The sequence below is a fragment of the Nuphar pumila genome, chromosome 7 (genome assembly GCF_984573655.1).
Source record: "Nuphar pumila chromosome 7, dmNupPumi1.hap1.1, whole genome shotgun sequence".
Taxonomy (NCBI): domain Eukaryota; kingdom Viridiplantae; phylum Streptophyta; class Magnoliopsida; order Nymphaeales; family Nymphaeaceae; genus Nuphar; species Nuphar pumila.
Genome location: NC_143255.1, coordinates 9,621,604 through 9,641,348, shown reverse-complemented (window position 1 = coordinate 9,641,348; position 19,745 = coordinate 9,621,604). Strand labels below are relative to the sequence as shown.

At 37.8% G+C, this 19,745-nt stretch overlaps 1 protein-coding gene across 1 annotated transcript; it reads right to left on the bottom strand.

Annotated features, from left to right (window-relative positions):
* Positions 1-3,473: 3,473 nt before the first annotated feature.
* Positions 3,474-6,187, bottom strand: LOC149831079 (zinc transporter 5-like). Its single transcript, XM_090011965.1, has 3 exons — positions 5,529-6,187; positions 3,978-4,127; positions 3,474-3,852 (listed from the first exon to the last, which is right to left on the bottom strand). Exons 1-3 carry the CDS (start codon positions 6,150-6,152, stop codon positions 3,547-3,549), a joined length of 1,080 nt encoding a protein of 359 aa, XP_089868091.1. The 5' UTR covers positions 6,153-6,187; the 3' UTR covers positions 3,474-3,546.
* Between the last annotated feature and the right edge of the window lie 13,558 nt (positions 6,188-19,745).

Sequence of the window (19,745 nt, the reverse complement as noted above, 5' to 3'; positions counted from 1 at the left end):
CACTTAAAACCTATGGGGCAGAATGAGAAATGGGGCCTAATATATTCAGTTCTCTCTCTCTCTCTCTCTCTCTCTCTCTCTCTATATATATATATATATATATATATATATATATATATATATATGTCTTTTGTGTGAATGTGCATTCGGTATCAATGAGTTGAAACTCATCCGTGCAAGTTCTGATGTGCATCATAGTTAATTTGTTAGAGATCGACCTTTGGATTATGTTTTTCTAACAAAAAACAAACCTTTTTTTTAAGTCATGAAAAACAACTTATACACACACCGGATTTTGGTGATTCAAAAGTTGATCCCCATTGAACAGACCATGTAGATCATATCTATAAGGTTAGATTCACTTAAAAGAATATGAGTGATAGGATATTGTTAGTTTTAACTCATTGATACTGTATGCACACCCTCTACAGAGTCTTATCTATATATATAATGCATTGAGGCTGACCTGATTCTGAACCTATTGCTTATTTGATCCTGACCCTGATCTGATTTATTCATGCAAGTTACATGATCATAATGAGGAAAAAAGATTGGGGCCTGTAAGACAGTTAAATCTTGTTTTCTATTTCGATTTTTATGGCTACAACATTGCCAATCTTTGTTAGAAATGTGTTCAACGTTTGTGTGTGTGTTAGTATAATGTTCTAGTCAAGACTCGTTGTTAAGCCCCAAGTCAAGTCCAGGCAAAAAATGCTGTTGCAGGTGATTTTTACTTTATCTAAACCAATAGATGTGTTTCATAGTTTACACAGTAAAGAACATGCATTGGTTTAGGTATTCTTTATGTACATATTGTTTTTTATAAGGGTGAAAAAGTAACAGCCCATCATATTATACCAAAACTTGACTATAAAAGTTTATATTTTTTTGGTAAATTGATTTGATTTAATGGTAAATAAATAATGACGAACACATCCAAAGATTCACATTCGACAAAAAACACATGCAACCATGTGTTTTGCTGGAACCTAACTTGGGGCTTAATAAAAATGGGTCTTAACTACAACATTTCTCTCTATATATTGCTAGAGAAACTTCACTGTTGTCAGCAAATTGGTTTAGTGATGATGTCAGTAGAACTAAGTATTTTTTTACATGAACCGCTTCCTTTCTCTACACAAGTAAATGCTTCTAAGCCCCGTGTTTGTATTTTCATCAGTGTTGCATGATACTTATTAGGTTTACCATAAAATTATTTTTTCACTGTGAAAAGTGCCTGTTCATGATTACTAACTTTATTTACAAGTTGCCAATCGAAAAAAGTTACTAGTAGCAATCTTGACTTCATGCAAGTTTGAAGATAGTACTAAATGAGATGCATATTGTCCTTTGTATTTGTTACTTACTTGCCTCTTGTTAGGATGTTGATACAGGTATGACCCGACATGCAGTGTGGGATCAACTTGAATGTTTGAATTTTTTTTCAAAAATAGGACATGGTTTTTTCTGAAATTTTTAATTAATAAAAAACTATTATTTAGATATTTTAATGTTTAAAACTCATTTAATTGAAATATTATTAAAAATAAATATAATTAGGGAAATTTTTAGAAACACACCTAAAGTAATGACATTAATAAAAAACACACCTAGGTTTCGATAATTTAAAAAATACACCTTTTTAATTAATAAAAACTATTAATTAGATATTTTAATGTTTAAAATTCATTTAATTGAAATATTATTAAAAAGAAATAAAATTAGGGAAATTTTTAGAAACACACCTAAAGTATTGACATTAATAAAAAACACACCTAGGTTTTCGATAATTTAAAAAATACACCTAAATTTTTGCAGTGTTAATCAAAAACAAGTTTTTGTCTATTTAACCTAGGCTGTCACCAAATTAAGTTGACATAAGATTATAAATTTACTAATTTTCCCTTAAAACTCTCCTTCCCCTTTTGCTTTCCTCTTTCTTGGCCTTTCCACTTTCGTTCATTAAACTTACCCTAGCCTTTTACCAAATAGTTGTGCAACAGCCAGTGGCATAGCTAGGATTCATGTGAGGGGAGGGGGGGGGGGGCAAACAGGGGTATAGCAAAAAAAAAAAAATTTTTGTGTGATAGTCGGGGGTTCGGGGGCAGCGCCCCCGTTTTTTTTTTTTTGAGATAAAATAAAAAATGGCTACAATTATTAATAAAAATCTATTTCATATGGACGAATCAAACTATTTGCTGCAGTCAGGGCTGGGCTAGGACTGGGCTTTTAAAAAAAAAATTAACTGTTTCGGTAGGCAGGACTGGGCTACAGCCCAGTCCTGCCCCCCTCCCTAGCTACGCCTTTGCCTCCCTCCATCCCTATTGCAACCAGTAAAACTTCTCTCCAAACCATAACATGTATCAAGAAATCTCTCTCTCTCTCTCTCTCTCTCTCTCTCTCTCTACATTGGCAGATGTTGGTCTTCTTCTTCAAAGCCACCTTTTTTTTAAATCCCCAACAAGTCCACCCTCGTTTTGCATTTTCTTCTTGATTTAAAGGATTTACCTCACTTTGAAATTCAAGCAAATGGATTCTTAAACCCTTGGTGAAAATGATATGCCATGGCAAAAAGAAACATGAAAATGTCTGTACACTTAAAAAATAACTGTAACCTTTTCTATTATGGTTCGACATACTTGGTGAAAAAACGCAAAACCCAACTTTTATTAAGCAGTATTGTTACATCCATTACTATTGGTTTATATATGTCCAATCCAATTCGTGGCATTTGCTGGTTTGTGTTGAATTCGGAACCACAAGAACGACTTTTAGACCCTGTTGCAGAACTAGTTCTTTCTGAACCTGTGTTTGAAGAAACTCAAGAGAACGGGTTTTTGGTAAAAAAACAAAATGACACCGTGGTGACTGCCACGGGTTTCCCTTGAGCAATAAGAAATACAGAAGAAAATGAACCCCGTTGGTTGTTTGCTAAGATACAGTATACTTAATGTTTTCCAATCCTATATATTCCATCAACATAAAACCTAATAGTTCTTATTTTAAGCAAATAACAGATTATGGGTGTCCACTAAATTCATTAACTTGAGCATAAAATGGTAAAATATTTTGGGTCATATTTAGCGGCAAACTAGATGGAAGTAACCACCGAATTATTTAAGTACATTTTTATAAGTATCCAAAACTTAGTTTTTTTTATTAATGTCAATACTTTAGGTGTGTTTTTGAAAATATCCCAATTATTTTAAAATTCTCAAATATCGTGTCCATATCAGTGTGTCATAGCGTGTCTGGTTGTGTCACCACACCAGGGGTGAAACACAGCTAAAATGGCGTGTCCCTGTGACATAGAACCAGATGAAAGACAATGAAGAACAGTACCAATATGTACAAAAGATCTTGTGGAATGACTGTCAACATCTTTATTGTGTTTCACCGAATCGGCTTGAAAGCAAGTGTTTGCTTCTAAAACTTTGAAAGTAATATTAGCTAACTGGTGGGTTTTTTCAATATTTTTCAGGTAGTGGGGCCTTGGAGCGAACTGGTAGTTATGCATGGCTTCCATGGTCCTTGTGATCAGTGCTTTTAGGCCCACTTTGCCAAGATTGACATCAAGGCCACACCAAGGAGGAGGAAGAAGTTGGTCAGGAGTTGAAGCTTCCCACTGCTTTGCATCCTTGGGTGCATGATGTCAGCAGCCAATAGGTCAACTAGAGCCATATAAATGAGAATGCCAGCAGATGCAGAGTTGAGAACCCCTTCAACAAGCAGTGCAGTTGGTCTGTTTCCTTCATACACAGATGAAATGCTTGTTCCTATTCCTATACCTATGGGGGTTGTAAGGGAGAAAAATATGGCCATTATAGCTGTTGCTCCATCCTTGAACTTGGCCTGTTGATCAGTTCCAATATATACCTTAGCCACCAAAGACCCTTTGTTTTTTCAAAAGAGAAAAGGAAAGCCAAGACCATACTGATATAAATTTAGATTGAGAAAGAGTTTTGAATATCACTTGCCTGCAATATACATCCGCTGAGTCCCACACCTTCAAAAAATTGATGGAAACTTAATGCCGCCATTAGCGGCCTAATTACGCATGGGCTTGCAGATGTTCCCAAAGAAGTCCCAATGATCACTGAATGAACAACAATTCCCAACTCCAAGACCTGCAAATATTCCTTCCAATAAGTTCACGTATCACTCTTTCAACATTTCATGGCGTGACTGCAAAATGCTTCCGCTGTCATGTATTTGATTTCAAGCACTATGCTGGTTCAAACTTCAAAGTGAAAACTCTTTATATGATAACTCTGATTTTTGTTTACTGTCTTACAAATATGTCATTATCTAGTTTTAGGATCTATTCAGAAACAATATAATGATAATGAGATTGTAGAACAAGTGTGATCAGATAGATAAAGCAGAGGTAGGCTAATGTCATGCTATATGTGATGTCATGATTCCAGTTGAAGTGGCACCTCTCGTTTAGTAGGCAAACTGAGAATAACCCTTTGTGATTTGAGCTGAAACACATCGGTTACGATAGTGTGACCTAACCATCCAGCTATCTTATTTGACTTTAAGGCTTTTTTTTGGGATAGTCCAAGGAAAAAACCCTCCCTATCACCGACGGCACATTGGCTAACCTCCTGTTGGTAAAACCCTTGAGGACTCCCCTGTCCACGAGGGAATAGACCCAGCTGTGACCTTGTGACAAGGGATGCCACCTGTGGGTTTCGAACTTGTGACATCCCATAAACTTGGTGATATTCACAAGTCACCCCCGGCCCTACCAGATGCACAGAGCCCTTGTGGGCCTTTGTGTTTTTCGCATAGAGGGGCAATGTTGATGGAAAATGAAAACCTACCCAATAAGAAACATTTATCATATTTTCAGTGTTTTTCCGAAATTCTGACCTTAGAGATGTGTTCAACATGACTGATTTACTAGAAATCAATACTTGGATCATGCATTTTGGATGGAGAGCCTCAAAAGATTATGAAATTGTAGGCCGTTGATTTTTGAAACCTTATAAAAGCATATTCATGCATCAGAATCGAACACTCCAAAAACTTATTCCTATAAAAACAAGCTAAGGTCAGAATTAAAAAAAAAACACGGAAAATCCGATAAATGTTTCTTATTGGGTAGGTTTGGGAGGTTTTTCTATTGGGTAGGTTTTCATTCCCCCAATGTTGACTATGCCTTGAGTTGGTGCCCTTGGGGTAGAACTCCACTAGTATCCCCTGATCACCCAACTAGGAAAACTTATCCTTATGCATTGGCCTGTGCATGGAGAACACTCCTTAGGTTGAAACTTGAAACTTGAAAATTGAAATATCCCTTCATCTCAGGACATTTGGAGCTTTGGGTCATGAGAATAATTATAAGGTGTTGTGTGCCCTGTGATATGTAAGAAATCAATTTACTACCTACGTAAGTAGCAACTGCAGACATCATTGAAAGCCTTTGGTGCGGACATGACCAAATATTATCAACACACACACACACACACACATAAATTTAGGTAAAATGAAAAAAAAAATCATGAAAAGATGCTTCATGCCTGAGATATAACACGATGTCGAACGAGCTGCGATGAATCATCATGTGATTCCATGGCAGAGCCATGTGCATGGCCATGGCTAGCATGTGTATGAGCATGCACATAATGGCTCGACGCCTTGTTTCCTTCCATGTCTTCATCCCCAACTGGCCTAGCCTTGCTTAGTTCAGACCCCTTAAAATAACCCGTGGCAAGTGTGTCAACCATGAGTGTACCCACAATGGACATCATGAAAATGAGCCCGGCAAAAGGGAATTCAGTCCATGACTTCCCCTTCAAACATGGCGATCCGAGGCTACTGAAAGCGGATGGAAGAATATGTATGCATCCTACACCGAGAATAACTCCGGCAGCGAATGCCTTGATCATGAAGAACATATCGCTCTCCGGGTGGATCGCCCGGACTGAATTCCCTATAATGGGTAGACACACTCCAATTGCACCTGCAACTAGGATTGCAGCCATGCTTGCTATCTTGAGCTCGAGGGCTGCATGTGGGTCCCTGCACCCAGACTCGATTGACGAACTACATGAAATGCCATCTTGCTCTTGTGCAAAAGCATTAGGAGGGAACAACACAAACAAGAGAAAGAGAAGCTTGCAAGTATGGAACCACGGTCCCATACTTGGTGTGTGTGCCTTTGGGTATGAGGAGGTATGAGAAGGGATGGGCTAAGCCTCATGCTGAACAATTCTCTTTAAATATCATCATATGTGGTATGCAGTGAAGAACCAATGTCGACATAAGAATCACACAGTAGGAATATGTGGGACCCAGCTCTACCATAAAGTATGTCTACGTTACCTTTATGCTTGCTGCTTGTTGGGGCTTTTGGTTCGCCGTGCATTCATGATTCTACATGTCAAGCCTCAATAGCCTAGTTCTGACTGGACCTTTCTATAGGGTCCGGAAATGGTCCATGCCTTGATAGGTCCTACTTTGGGATGTAGGACCTAGGATTACACTTGTTTATAGAGATACTTGTTATTTTTGAAAAATATCATGAAAAACGTGATATTTTAGGTCACCATCTTAAATAACAAAATATCATGATACTGCAAATATAATTATTTTATCACGATATTTGTGTTTTTGTCAGGTATTTTTTGTGAAAAAACAGTTATCACGATACTTGTATTTTTGTCAGGTATTTTTTGTGAAAAAAACAGGCAATTTTACTCTACATATTTTCATTTTCTCTTCTTAGAAATATATTTTTCTAATTGTGATATATTTGTTTTTGCAGATATTTTTCTGATAGAAACGTGAGAAACATTGAAATTTTCAACTTCTCAAGATTCTAGACGTTAAACCATGGTGACAATCGTTTTAAGTGGTAACTTATCTACCATGAAAATGCCATGATATTTTAACTCTCTTTTTTTCTTGTATTTTTATTGGCTAAACAAAAATTATAAGGGGAAAGAAAAAACTTAACGATATTATGCCGATATAGTCATAAATATCTCAACAAAATGAGACCATTTTTGTTTAAAAGACTCAATATTTTCAAAAAACAATGATACTTTGGCCGTTGAAAACAACACCTAAAACATCATTTTGCAGATATTTTCAAGATATCAGTATTTTTTTTTGAGCTAGAAGATATCAACAATATTTATCACGTTAGATGTGCACTTGTCCAATGGGATCCAATGCATTGTTAAAAGGAAAGAAGTCGGATCTAAGCCTCGTAGGACACGATCCATGTAGGCACCCAGTATAAAGCATGGCACATGCTTTGTACTAGGGGAGTCAATGGATCGGACCTCTGTCAGAATTGGGTAGGTTCAGACCCGTATCAGACTAAGAGGTGCTGGTACCAAATCCTAACCCTGGTCTGACCGCATCTTCCATAAGAAAAATCCTACCTGGTTCATAAGGATTACATAAATCACACTCAACCCATACCCATAAAACAATATTTTTATGTTTGTTACATTGAAAAAATAAGGATCTTTGTCAGAACTCAAGTCAGATCTGAGTTTGGCATAAAACTTCATAAACCTCCCTGGCCTCATATGATAAGCGGGTTTCACAGGTCTGACCCGGATAGTTAACTAAACCTTGACTCTACCGAATCTGATACGGGTCAGGATTGGGTTATATCTGACGACATAAAACTACAGGCCAAGCCCCCAGTGCCTACTGAAATGGAGTATATATGCAAAGAATGGTGACAGAGGGTTGACATCTCTTTGTAACAAAAGTAAGATCTGCATACATGTATTTTTTCACCCACTTTTTAGATTCTGGAGTTGGGCCATCCTTTTTATATATTCAGTGGGATTATGATTGGTGGTTCAATATTTTGAATTATAAAGCCAAGGCACTCAATGCTGTCCTAACAGGTGGAATAGTACAAAACCAGATCAAATACAGGCTGAATCACTGGATCATGATTGATTCAAACCCAAATCCAAATCCAAATTTTTAGTAGTTTATCTGAATTGAAAACTGAGCCCAAAACAGATCCAATGGCACTTGTATTTTAGATGTGAAGCATTCAAAAGGATCCTATTTTATCTGGACCAAAAATAGATCCAACATAAAATTTTCATCCAAATCCGTGTCCAAATCCAAGGAGAGTCTGACCATACAGGCCATATATATTCGGATTCTATTTTAAGATCTATATTTGCAATTATTGGTTTTGTAATAATGAAAGAGGTCTGATTTACTATTTTACTTGGACCAAAAGAGTTCAATTAATTAGTATATGGATCCATGTAGGGTTGGGGCTGGTAAATAAACCAAGCAGCTTGGCTCGACTCCGTTCAGCTCGTTGGATTTTCGCTTGTGATTGGGTCATATAGATACCGAGTCGAGCCACGAGCTGGTCGTTAAGTATACATGAACACAGGATGTTCAGCTCAGCTTGACTTGTATAAGCTCGTAAAGCAAGGATATATAAAGTATAAGTGCACCTTAATTTTATCTCAAAAAGTGTGTTTTGAGTGGTTAGTGTGTATGGCAGGTAAGGCAGAGGTTCCTTGGTTTGATTCCCACCTTTCTAAACTTAGCTTAACGGTGTATTAATTTTTTTACATGAGCCGGCTCAGGATCGGCTCATCTAACTCTGTCTTGAGCTTGGGTGTTCAGCTCAACTAAACACAAGTCCGAGCTCGGTTCCATTCTAAATGAGCTGAGCCCGAACACAATGTGTTCCGGCTTGTTTACCAGCCCTATGTATGGTGGTGAAATTTCATACCAAACTTGGGGTTGGCAGAGTTCTGATTAAAATCTCCATTTTTTTTTTGGAAAACATAAGAAACTATTAATTTGTTGGATGGAAAGGCAAGCTGGGGTTAGGCAGACCCCCCTACCAGTTATACAACGATACCATTGGGATTCAAACTTGCAACGTCCCAACACAAGGTGGTGATTAAGATCTCACTTGGGCCTTCACATCATCCACGACTGATTTTGCTGGGTTTGATTGATATTTTAAAGAAGGGGTTAAAGATATGGTCAAGTTTGTTTTGCACAATTACTTATTGTTCCAAGGGTAGCTCAACAAAATGGATTGTTATTTCTTTTTTTAAAAGAGATTTGACAGACAGAGAGAGAGAGATTACCTTGGCTGCATTTCTTAGTTATTTGTTGGGAATCCCATGGTGAATGCATTTGCTACAAATTGGTAAACGAGGTCAGATTCTGTCAAGGCTAAGCCAGTTGGGGATTTAGAGATTAAGTCGGACAAAGGAAATGGAGGCAACCCTGTGTGTGTGTGTGTGAGAGAGAGAGAGCGAGAGAGAGCGAGAGAGAGAGAGAGAGAGAGAGAGAGAGAGCTTTTAGTATGCCTACACCAAGAAGCACCTTTGTTGAAAGGCAAAGGTATTTTCCTTTTCCTTTCTGGGGGGTGCGTTTGGATTGTGGAATAATGGTGGAGTCGGGATCCAATCACATAAAAATTCTTCCATCAATAACAGGGGGACAGGAGTCTTTTGATTGAATCATATTCCAACTCCCCTTAAGTTCACAAATCCATACACAAAGAAATTCTTAATTTCAAAGATAAGATAATAGAAAAAAGTACTTCACATACTTTGCAAATGCAATCATTCTCAATTCCACAAATCTTGTTCTTTGTAATTTTTCAGTGATGAAAAACTTGGAAAATATTGAGAAAATATCAATATATGAAAATTATGTAAGTAATATATGTAAAGTTGCAAACAAAAACATGATTTTCAAAATAGCTGATATTTCTGAAATATTGCACTCTTTTCCGAATATGATTTTGAAAATAAAGTGATAAATCATGATATTTTCAAAATGTACACGATATTTGCAAAACCAAGTGCATATGAATCCCCAGGAGGCTTAGCCCTAATAAAACCTTAACCTGTTTGAGCAACTTGTTGCACTGTATCCATCATGAGTTACCAATCACAGCAGCTGTTTATGGCATTGTGTCCTCCGGGCCCTTTGTGAGATGTGGTATAGTAGTGTTGTCTATCCAGAACCTTTTTTTGTGGAGAATTAGGGGAAAAAAGGATGGAGATTTGACGATAAGCAAGGAGAATGATTCTACCAATAATGGAGCCAAAAAGCACAAGTTAGTTTTATGATCGAGAGCTGTTTGGATGCCACCAAATGTCAGGAATTCCCATGTTTCCAAATTTCTACTGCATGTACAAAAACAACACATCAATATACTCTTTTTTTGGAAAGGCAAGCTGGGGTTAGGCAGACCCCCACCTGTTATTATTCAGCTTACCACTGGGGTTTGAACCTGCAATGTCCCACCGAGACGTGCACTGACAGCTCCTACCAACCACAAAGGCTCCACTCATCTGGTAGGAGCGACTTGGGAATGTCACCAAGTTGACAGGAAGTCACAAGTTTGAAACTCATGGGTGAAGTCCCTTGCCGCAAGGTCAAAGCCTCCTGGTGAGCTGCAGGGACCTCAAGGGTTTTACCAACCAGAGGCCAGCCAATGTGCTGTCGAAGAGGGTGGGTGGGGTGGGGATGTTTGCCCTGAATTATTCAAAATATAAAAAATATGGGACTGCACACAAACTGAGCTTGAGCCGAGCTTGGGCTATTCAAGCTCAACTCATTAAAAAAAAACACGTATTTGGGCTCAGCTCGAGTTAAAGCTCTCTTGAGCCAAGCAGATTTACTTTATTGGAAAAAAGAAGATATGCTCTTGAGAGGTGGGATTTCAAACCCTCTTCAAGGAAACTAATGTCTTATAAATAGTTATTAGGAAATGAAATGTATACGAGAAGCAAGCAATGTGTGAAGGGAAGCAATTGTTAAAAAGTAGTATAAAGCAGAAACTGCTTGTAGCGCGATTATGCAAGTCCATGCATTCAAATACATGGAAAGCAATATATATGAAGCGTGGGCATAAGCAAATAAGAAATGACATGAACACAAATATAAAAAGTAGAACCAACGCTCAAGTTTGTTATAAAAAATATTATTTTTCAATACAAAAAACATAAAAATTGAGTAGGAAGCGAGTGGAAAGTAACAAGTGAGGGAAACATCTAAGAATTGAAAGGAACTCGATTTGGGAAACAAGTTTCCCTTAAAAAGAATTGAGTTTTTCATATTTCGAAAGCGGGTTTTCCAAAGATTCCCCTCATTTTACGAAAGTGAGGAGTTTTGAACTTCCGAAGCGAGTTTCTCCATGTAGCAAGAAACTTCTTGGAACTATGATCCTAGTATTGCTTTTTGAGAAACAAAAAAAAGTAACTACATATATAAGCTAAATATGTGAATGTGCACATAAAAAAAACTGTGAGCCTGAACATAGCATTATGGAGAGCTTTAATGAGCCTAAGTTGAAGCTCAAGCTCTCTCTTTTAATTAAATGAGCCTTAAACAAGTACTTAAGCTCAGCTTGCTTACAAAACAATCAAAGCTTAAGCTGCGCTCTAGCTACTTTAGCTCGTTGTGCACCCCAATAAAAAAAAGAACTAAGGACCCATACTAGCATAGCGAAATACCAAAAGCTGGGAAAACATTTGGACATTTGGTGGCATCCAAAAATGCTTGGCCCTTGCTAGGGATTGAAACGTATGAAAATGGCTTGAAGAGTAAGGAGATATTTTGGAACACCATAGCTACCTTAGCAGGACATACATCAATTTATAGTGCTTCCGTTTTCCCCTTTTCTCTGATCATAGGTCTCAATTTTGTGGACCTCATAGCTAGGAGCGTATCAATGGGTCCCTATATTCAGTGCATTTGGTGACACAATGTGGTCATCCTATTGATATAAAGAAGGAACCTTTAGGAGCATCTTCTGCCATTAAACCCTTTAAAGGGATTACTCCATTTTGTGAACAGAATGATGCAGTTGGCTCTACATAGCGGAAATGTGCAGCATAGTTTACCTACTAGTTGGAGTGTGCAAAACAGGTCATACTAAATTATATTCAATACACATTTCAAAAAAAAAAATTTATATTCAGTACTCAATGCACAATACTTAAGAACAAATCATTTCTTGGGAGCTGTGAGGGTGGGACCCAAACACATCTCCATCAAGTGACTTGTGTGGTGGGGATTGAATATAATCTATGAATCAATTATCAACTTGAATATTTACGTCATGTTTGTGTTTATTTGCTTTTCGGACAAAAAAAAAAGGGTAGTAGTTCATATTAATGAATCGCCTTCATGTAGCAGTGATTTTCATTTAATTTTAGATGATAAAATGTTTGTATTTGTTGTAAAAGTATCACCTGACTTGTTTAGTCTAGACCATGGAGTGGTTAAAGTCAAAACAGTTGGAAAAAATAGAGTGGATATGATAATTGAGCTTAATTAAGTGGACTTGAAGGCATAATTGTTTAACTTAATATTACATTCATGGTGTAATGGATATTTGTGCAACCTTATTTTCAGAATACAATCTACTCATGAACCATGGTTCATGTCCTATACTAAGTAAGACCGAGCAACTCATCATGAACAACCTTGAATATCCAGGTTTAGGCGCTCCCTAAGCTCTAGGCAAATTCTTGACTAAGTCAAATTTAGAGCAAAAAAAGCTGGTCATGGTCAATGGATAAGAAAGCCAGACAATGGGTAAGAAATGATCCTACCTGGTAAAAAAAAAAGCCCAAGAATTAAGGTGTCAGTCAAAATCAAACAAAATTAAATAGAGTGGTAGAAGACCGTTTAACGATAAATAATCACATGCATGGACGCTTGTTCAAGTCAAAAGTAGATTGAAGGGTTTGGTTGATTAGGTTAAATTAAAATCAGTCGGTCAAAACCCATAAGGTAGATGGTCAAAGGTCTTGGGGATAAAATCATTTCAAGATCTAAAAAGATTGGTCAAATATATCGAGAACAAATTGAGCTATTTCGAGCTAAAGCGAGCCAAATTCAAAGTCCAAGGTCCAAATACAAATTGACATGTCTACAATGGACCTTACACCTCTAACCTATGTAAACCCATAAAAAGTTATTACTCTTGGTGACTAAACAAATATGAAAGAATATCCCTCCACATGTTAACTTAGGAAAGAGCAAAGAAATAAGCGGCCAAACTTAGGTACAAACCCAAATAATTTTGAGACAAAAGCCAACAAAAACAAGAAGTATTAAGAAGATAAAAAATCTTTCATAGGTAGTCCAACTGAGATGTAATGCCCCTCTTTAGTTATGCCATAAGTACCTTAAGCATAACAGCCCACAAAGGCTACACATCTGGCTAAGTGGGTTTGCTCAAGGCATTTAAGTTGAATGCCGTTGCGGGTTCTATACACATGGTGTTGATATCTTTCCACAAGGTCAAAGCTAATAGGAAAGTACGAAAAGATCAGGTGTAATATGATGGTACAAATATTTGTCCATTAAGCACCTGATCACCCTCCACTGTGGGAAGTGGGCCTGTCAGTTGTGGGCCCAAGGCCTGATGGAGGGCGATCAAGTGCTTAATGCACAAATTTCGTGCTATGTGATTGCACCCAATCGAGACTCATAACAGGACATCCATGTCACAAAGGTGGATTTTTCTTTGTTAAATAAAAAAAAAAAAAACTTTAACTGTACTCCGTACTGAACATGATAGGGATGTATGTATGAAAATGAATTACCACAAATTAATTGACGCAATATTTTACTTTATTAAAAGCTTGTCATTGGAATGTGGCATTTCTATCGACATTTTCACACCACATTTGAATATTCCAATATCTATAAAAATTGTGATCTTATCCTAGAAAGTACTGAAGAAAGATAAGTAGCTCCTTTTGAACAATCATTTCCTTGTTGGCTTGTTCAAGTCTTTCCTTGTTTGATAATACATTACTTTATAATAATCGATCGAGCCACCAAATGTAGTAAGATCCTAGTCTTACTCAATGCTTGATTAATGCAATGACAAGAATAGTCACAATTCCCGCTCTTGGGAAAATATCGGCAAGAGTCCCATGATATCTGAAAAAAGAGTTTTTTTCTTGGGAAAATCTTGGAAAACATGGGTATATATACATATAGATATATAAAATATATGCATGTATATAAATATATACATGAAAATATGTATAAAATAGATTGGAAAAAATGAATTTTATCACGGGTAAAAAAAAACACCACTTTCAAAGCAGGTGATATTTTCAAAGTATCACACATTTCTGATATCAACTCCTTGTCATTCTTAGATGTAACTGGTAGGGGTCTACCTAACCCCAGCTTGACAATTAAAAAAAGCCCTTGTATGTTGTAACTAACACTATAAAATCATGATATTTTCAAAATATCGGCGATATTTGTTGTCTTTTATGCTTGAGCTTAAGGCTTGGTACTGTAGTTTTCTGCAGTACCTTTTCTCTCACTAGAGAACTAGTGAATACAAAGAACTATTCCGCTGAATTCTCTTATTGTACAATTCCACCCATTCAGCTTCTGTTTTCTGCTGTGCACATGGTGTATAAGATGGGCTCTACTCTGTCAAAGGGCAAGGGTGTCAACGGGTCCGGTTGATTCAGATCCAGGTGGAACCAGATCTGGCCCCGAATTTCAGGTATGGTATCAGGTCCGGACACGAGTGTAATCAGACCCATCATAAGAGAAACCATACCTGGACCTGGTAAGAACTACATGAACCAGACCTGTGCCATACCCGGTAAAATAATATTGTTTATCATTTTTACATTGAAAATTTGGGGGTCTTAATCATAACTCAGGTCGAGCTCGAGTCTTGTACATATTTGAATGATTGTATCATTATGAAATTTTTTTATCATTTTAAAACAATTATATGCATGATTGAATAACTATAAATTTTTTTTAAAAGCCGTAAAAGACATATATGCATGATTGACTAACTATGATTTTTTTTTTACAGCGTTAGAACACATATATGCAAGATTGAATCACTATCATTTTTTTTATAACCTTAGAACACATATCCGCATTTATTGAATCACTATATAATTTTTTTGATAGCCTTAGAACACATATCTACATGATCGAGTCACTATGGAAATTTTTTGATAGCCTTAGAACACATATATGCAAGATTGAATCACTACGAAATTTTTTTTACAGCCTTAGAACACCTATATGCAAGATTATATCACCATGATTTTTTTTTATAGCCTTGGAATACATATATTCATGACTGAATCACTATGAAAATTTTTTGACAGCCTTAGAACACATATATGCATTATTGAATCACTATGAAATATTTTTGACAACCTTAGAACACATATACGTATGATTGAATCACTAATTTCACAAACTATACCTGACTCCATGTTTGAATCAGACCTTCGGGTCCGGGATTGGGTCTTAATCGAGTCTTCTTATTTATCACCATACCGGACCCTATAGGGTTCGGTTCAGGACTGTTTGGGGGTGGTTTGGGACAGTTCGGGATGGTCCGGGTAAACCCAACCCGTTGACACCCTTATCAAAGAGGGTAAACCTGGTCCTAGGGCTGTCAACATGCTGGGTTTTAGATCAGATTGATCTAGACTCACTCAAATAACAAGTCGGGTTGAGGTACCCGACCCAGATTTTATCAGGTTAATAAAAATGATTTCCAAACCCAATTCATACAATTTAAAGGGTATTTAAAATGTACAAATTTTTACCAAAAAATATGTAAAATACTCAGGTCAGATCAAATATCTGGACAGAAATATATCCAACAACGACCACCATACTCGGGTCAGGTTCCGGTTGATTCGATTAATCTTCAGGACTTTTCATGCCCACACCTGAGCATTCAGGTTCTCGGGTCGTGTACCAGACAAAAACCCAGACTCTTCATTCAGGTTCTCGGGTCAGGTTTCCGGACAAGAACGCAGGGTCTCGGGTCGGGTCCTGTGGCTTGGCCATGACTCCTTTGTTCGATCAGTTCGAACTTCGAATAATGCATGACCCCTAGCCCTTTTTTGTTTTTTGTTTTCCTCCTTTTTGACCTGGAAAAATTCTGTTCTTTATTTTTTATTCCATGAGTAATTAACAAAAAAGGCACCCAACTTATTAGATATTCACAAGATGCTGCTGAATATTTCGATTATTCTGTTTAGCTGAATTTATGTTTTGAAGACGCATCAAAATCATTCATTTGACCTTAGTCAAACAAAATGACTAAAATACCCTCACTGTTCATTTGTTTTAATGAAAGAGCATAAGGTGATTCCCACACGGCTCCACACATCTAGCTACATGTAGGGATGGCAATGGACGGTCTCCATCCCAGCCCGTCTCAAAATCCCTACCTCCATTCCTGCATGGGGATGGATTTTAACCTCCACCCCCACCTCAATCCTTGCTTTGTGTCCTCCATCCCCGGTTCAAACTGGGGTGGGGCCCCGTTTACCCTCGATCTATTGTCGTCCCTTTGAAGGATTGGGGATGGGGCGGGGCGAGGCAGGGATGGGGTGGGGTGAAGCAAGGCAGAGTTCGGGATGAGGACGAGGCAGGGTGGGAGAAAGTGCAAGTCCATCCCCATCTTCATCTTTATCCTTGCACGGAGATGGATTTTAACCTTCATCCCCGCCTCCATCCCCATTTCATGTGCTTCATCTCCGATCCAAACGGAGCAAGGAGGGGCGGGGCTCGATTTTCCCCCGATCCACTGTCATTCCTAAGTAGCCAAAGACCCTACCCCACTACGTCAACCCACCTTGGGATATTTGCTTAACCCCATTTGGATTAAAAACCCAACTTTTACATAAAAATTAGGTCTTTGATATCTCGGATCCAAATGGGGCAAGGTGGGGCGGGGCTCGGTTTTCCCCGATCCACTGTCATTCCTAAGTAACCAAAGACCCTACCCCACTACGTCAACCCACCTTGGGACATTTGCTTAACCCCATTTGGATTAAAAACCCAACTTTTACTTAAAAATTAGGTCTTTGATAATTAGTTTGTCAAAGCCATGCTTTTAAAGTTGTTTGGTTTTCAATCTTTTTCACAAAAAAACCAAAAAAAATAATGAGGTAAACCATTTTCAAGAACCCTCTGACCAGAAAATGGCTCTTCTCCTTTAAAAAAATCTGATAAAAAATGGCTGCATAGAGACGAGGACCAGTGTGTTGAAAGGAGGAGAGAGTTAAGAGGTTGGACAGTTTGGGATATAGCCTTCGATCCAAAACCTGGTTTCAAAGCAGGTTATGTGTATCACCCAAATGAGTCTTTAATTTGCAAATAGGAAAACAAAATGTCGCTAACCTAAGGGAAAACAAAGTGTCATGGAAAGTCAGTGAATATACTTCGGTTTAAAGATTTCATGCACCAATGTCAAGTTTTATTGAAAGCACCTGAGGTTGTATTTGAAGGTAAAAGGTTGAAGTTATTATGGTTAATGAAGACATATGACAATAACAATGCGATGAGAATAAAGAAGAATATACCATATATTGAAGGGAATGTTGGTTATAGATTAGATAAGGAATTAAGGGCATTTTTGTTCTACTTCTTAACTCACGTGTATTTATTAACATTGATGAAAAGTTGATCCATGCATCATATGTATAACTGATGAGAGTTGTTGCTCTATTACGGATAAGAAGCTTGAAAAGCTTAAAAAAAACAGTATTGAGTATCCACAAGAGTCACAAGCCTTAAATTTTTCATTGGATTCACGTATAAAAACTTTTATAATTTGTATGTACTCTGGTTGTAATTAATTATAATTAAATAGCAGGTTCTTATTAAAATAAATTTGTATATTCTTTTGTATAAACAGTGTTCATTGGTTATTTTCTTAACTTCATCTTAACCCATTTACACTTTATATATATTTATTCTCTGAGTTTGCATTTGAATTTTGGGGTTTTACTGTGGATGGGATTGGTGTTTGTTTGGAGTTTATCAATCCCATTTCCCATTCGTTGTCAAAAGTTCCTGAGCGTTTAAATAGGGAGGGCTATCTAGTTACCCTGATCCCTTCATCAATTCGTTAATTCTCTACAACGCGCAAAATTCATATATGCAGTCTTAAAGTAATTATGTTGTTTGCAGTCTTGAATTAATTATGTGGTTTACTGTTTTTCTTTTTCGGGGAGGTTGACATGCGGTAGTTGAAATTTCAACCTTCATAATGGACATTATAATTGAAAAATGTATCTGATCGGTCATATACTTATGTGGTTAATAGTTTACAACTAATACCTGATTAGCTTCAGAGACCATTATTTAAATTATTTTGATCAAGGCAAAGACATAAAAGGGCTCTGATTTATTTTCTGTTTAAGATCCTGCGACAGATGTGACTGCTAATCAGATATATGATCTGAGGAAGCCTAATGATTAGGGGTGGCAATGGGGTCGGGTTGGCGGATTGGCGGGTCAGCATACCTCAACCCGAACCCGACCCGCTTATTAAACGGGTAACCCGACACGACCCGCCAACCCATTTAATAAATGGGTTGGGTCGGGTAAACGGGTTTTCAGGTTCGCGGGTCGGGTTGGCGGGTTGACGGATCGGGTTGTCAGGTAGGCAGGTTGGCGGGTCGGGTTGACAGGTTGACGGGTCGGGTTGGCGGGTTGACGGGTCGGGCAGACGGGTTGGCGGGTTGGCGGGTTGACCCACCCGCCTAACCCATTTATTAAACGGGTCAGCCGGGTTGGCAGGTTGGCATACCCCCAACCCGAACCCGACCTGTTTAATAAACAGGTTACACGGGTCGACCCGTTTATTAAACGGGTTGGCTTAAGCCCAACCCGAACCCGCCTAAGAGGCGGGTTGGCGGGTCCTGTCAGAAATTGCCACCCCTACTAATGATCCACACACACAGGAACACCTGTAGATGTGTATGCATTCAACTGTTTCTATATTTGAAACAAGCTAGTTAATTTATAAAAAAAGAGTACTTTTTAGAGTTGAAAACAATAGAATTTGAACCCTCCATAATAAGGGTAAGTTATCAATGAAATGAACCCACTTGAGTTATTTACCTCTCCCAAGGAACATTAAAAAGAAAAGAATCGTTGGCTAAGAGAGAGAAAGAGAGAGACACTTAAAAGTGGGGGCACTGTCACCCTGACCCAACCTTTAATAGGGTCAGGGTGAGCCCTGACCCAAACCCGCCATTGACCTTAAATGATGTTTTGAGTCCCACAATTTAACAATTAAAGGACTCTAATAACAAAGGGATGATCCAACTGAGTAACAATTAATCCTATCTCACCCAAATCATGTAATCAGGACGGTTTTTTCTATCTATGGTTTGGTGAGCATGGTTTGGATCCATTTATCTAACCATAGAGATGGTGTGACAACAAAAAGGGAGTAAACTGCGACTCTCACAATAGAAAATTCTCTATTGTAAGTTTCACGGTGAGAAAGTGTTGGAGACTCGTGGGAGCCATCAATAAGGGCAAGAGAGAGAGATGACGTCATAGTTAAGAGGGAACTTGATGATGATGATGTCATAAATGATCTTGTGCTTGCCCACAAACCCTTATAATGATGGGAGGGTCGATGACTCTGATACCATCAAAGATCACGAGTCCTCTCTGCAGCATACGTGCAAGATATCTCTCACACGCACACAACCGAGAACAAAATGTAAAAGTTGTTTAATGTGGTTAAGTAAATACAACACCTACGTCAACAACACTCTTGCCTTGTACACGTGAAACATAAAGTTTTTGTGTAACATAATTTTAGGAGATTACATTCACCATACAATATCTAATCTTTGAGGGATTGATTTTAGGATGATTTGGTTGCAATGCTGGAGGATAATATTTCCTTGGCTAATGACCTCATCCCTTATCTT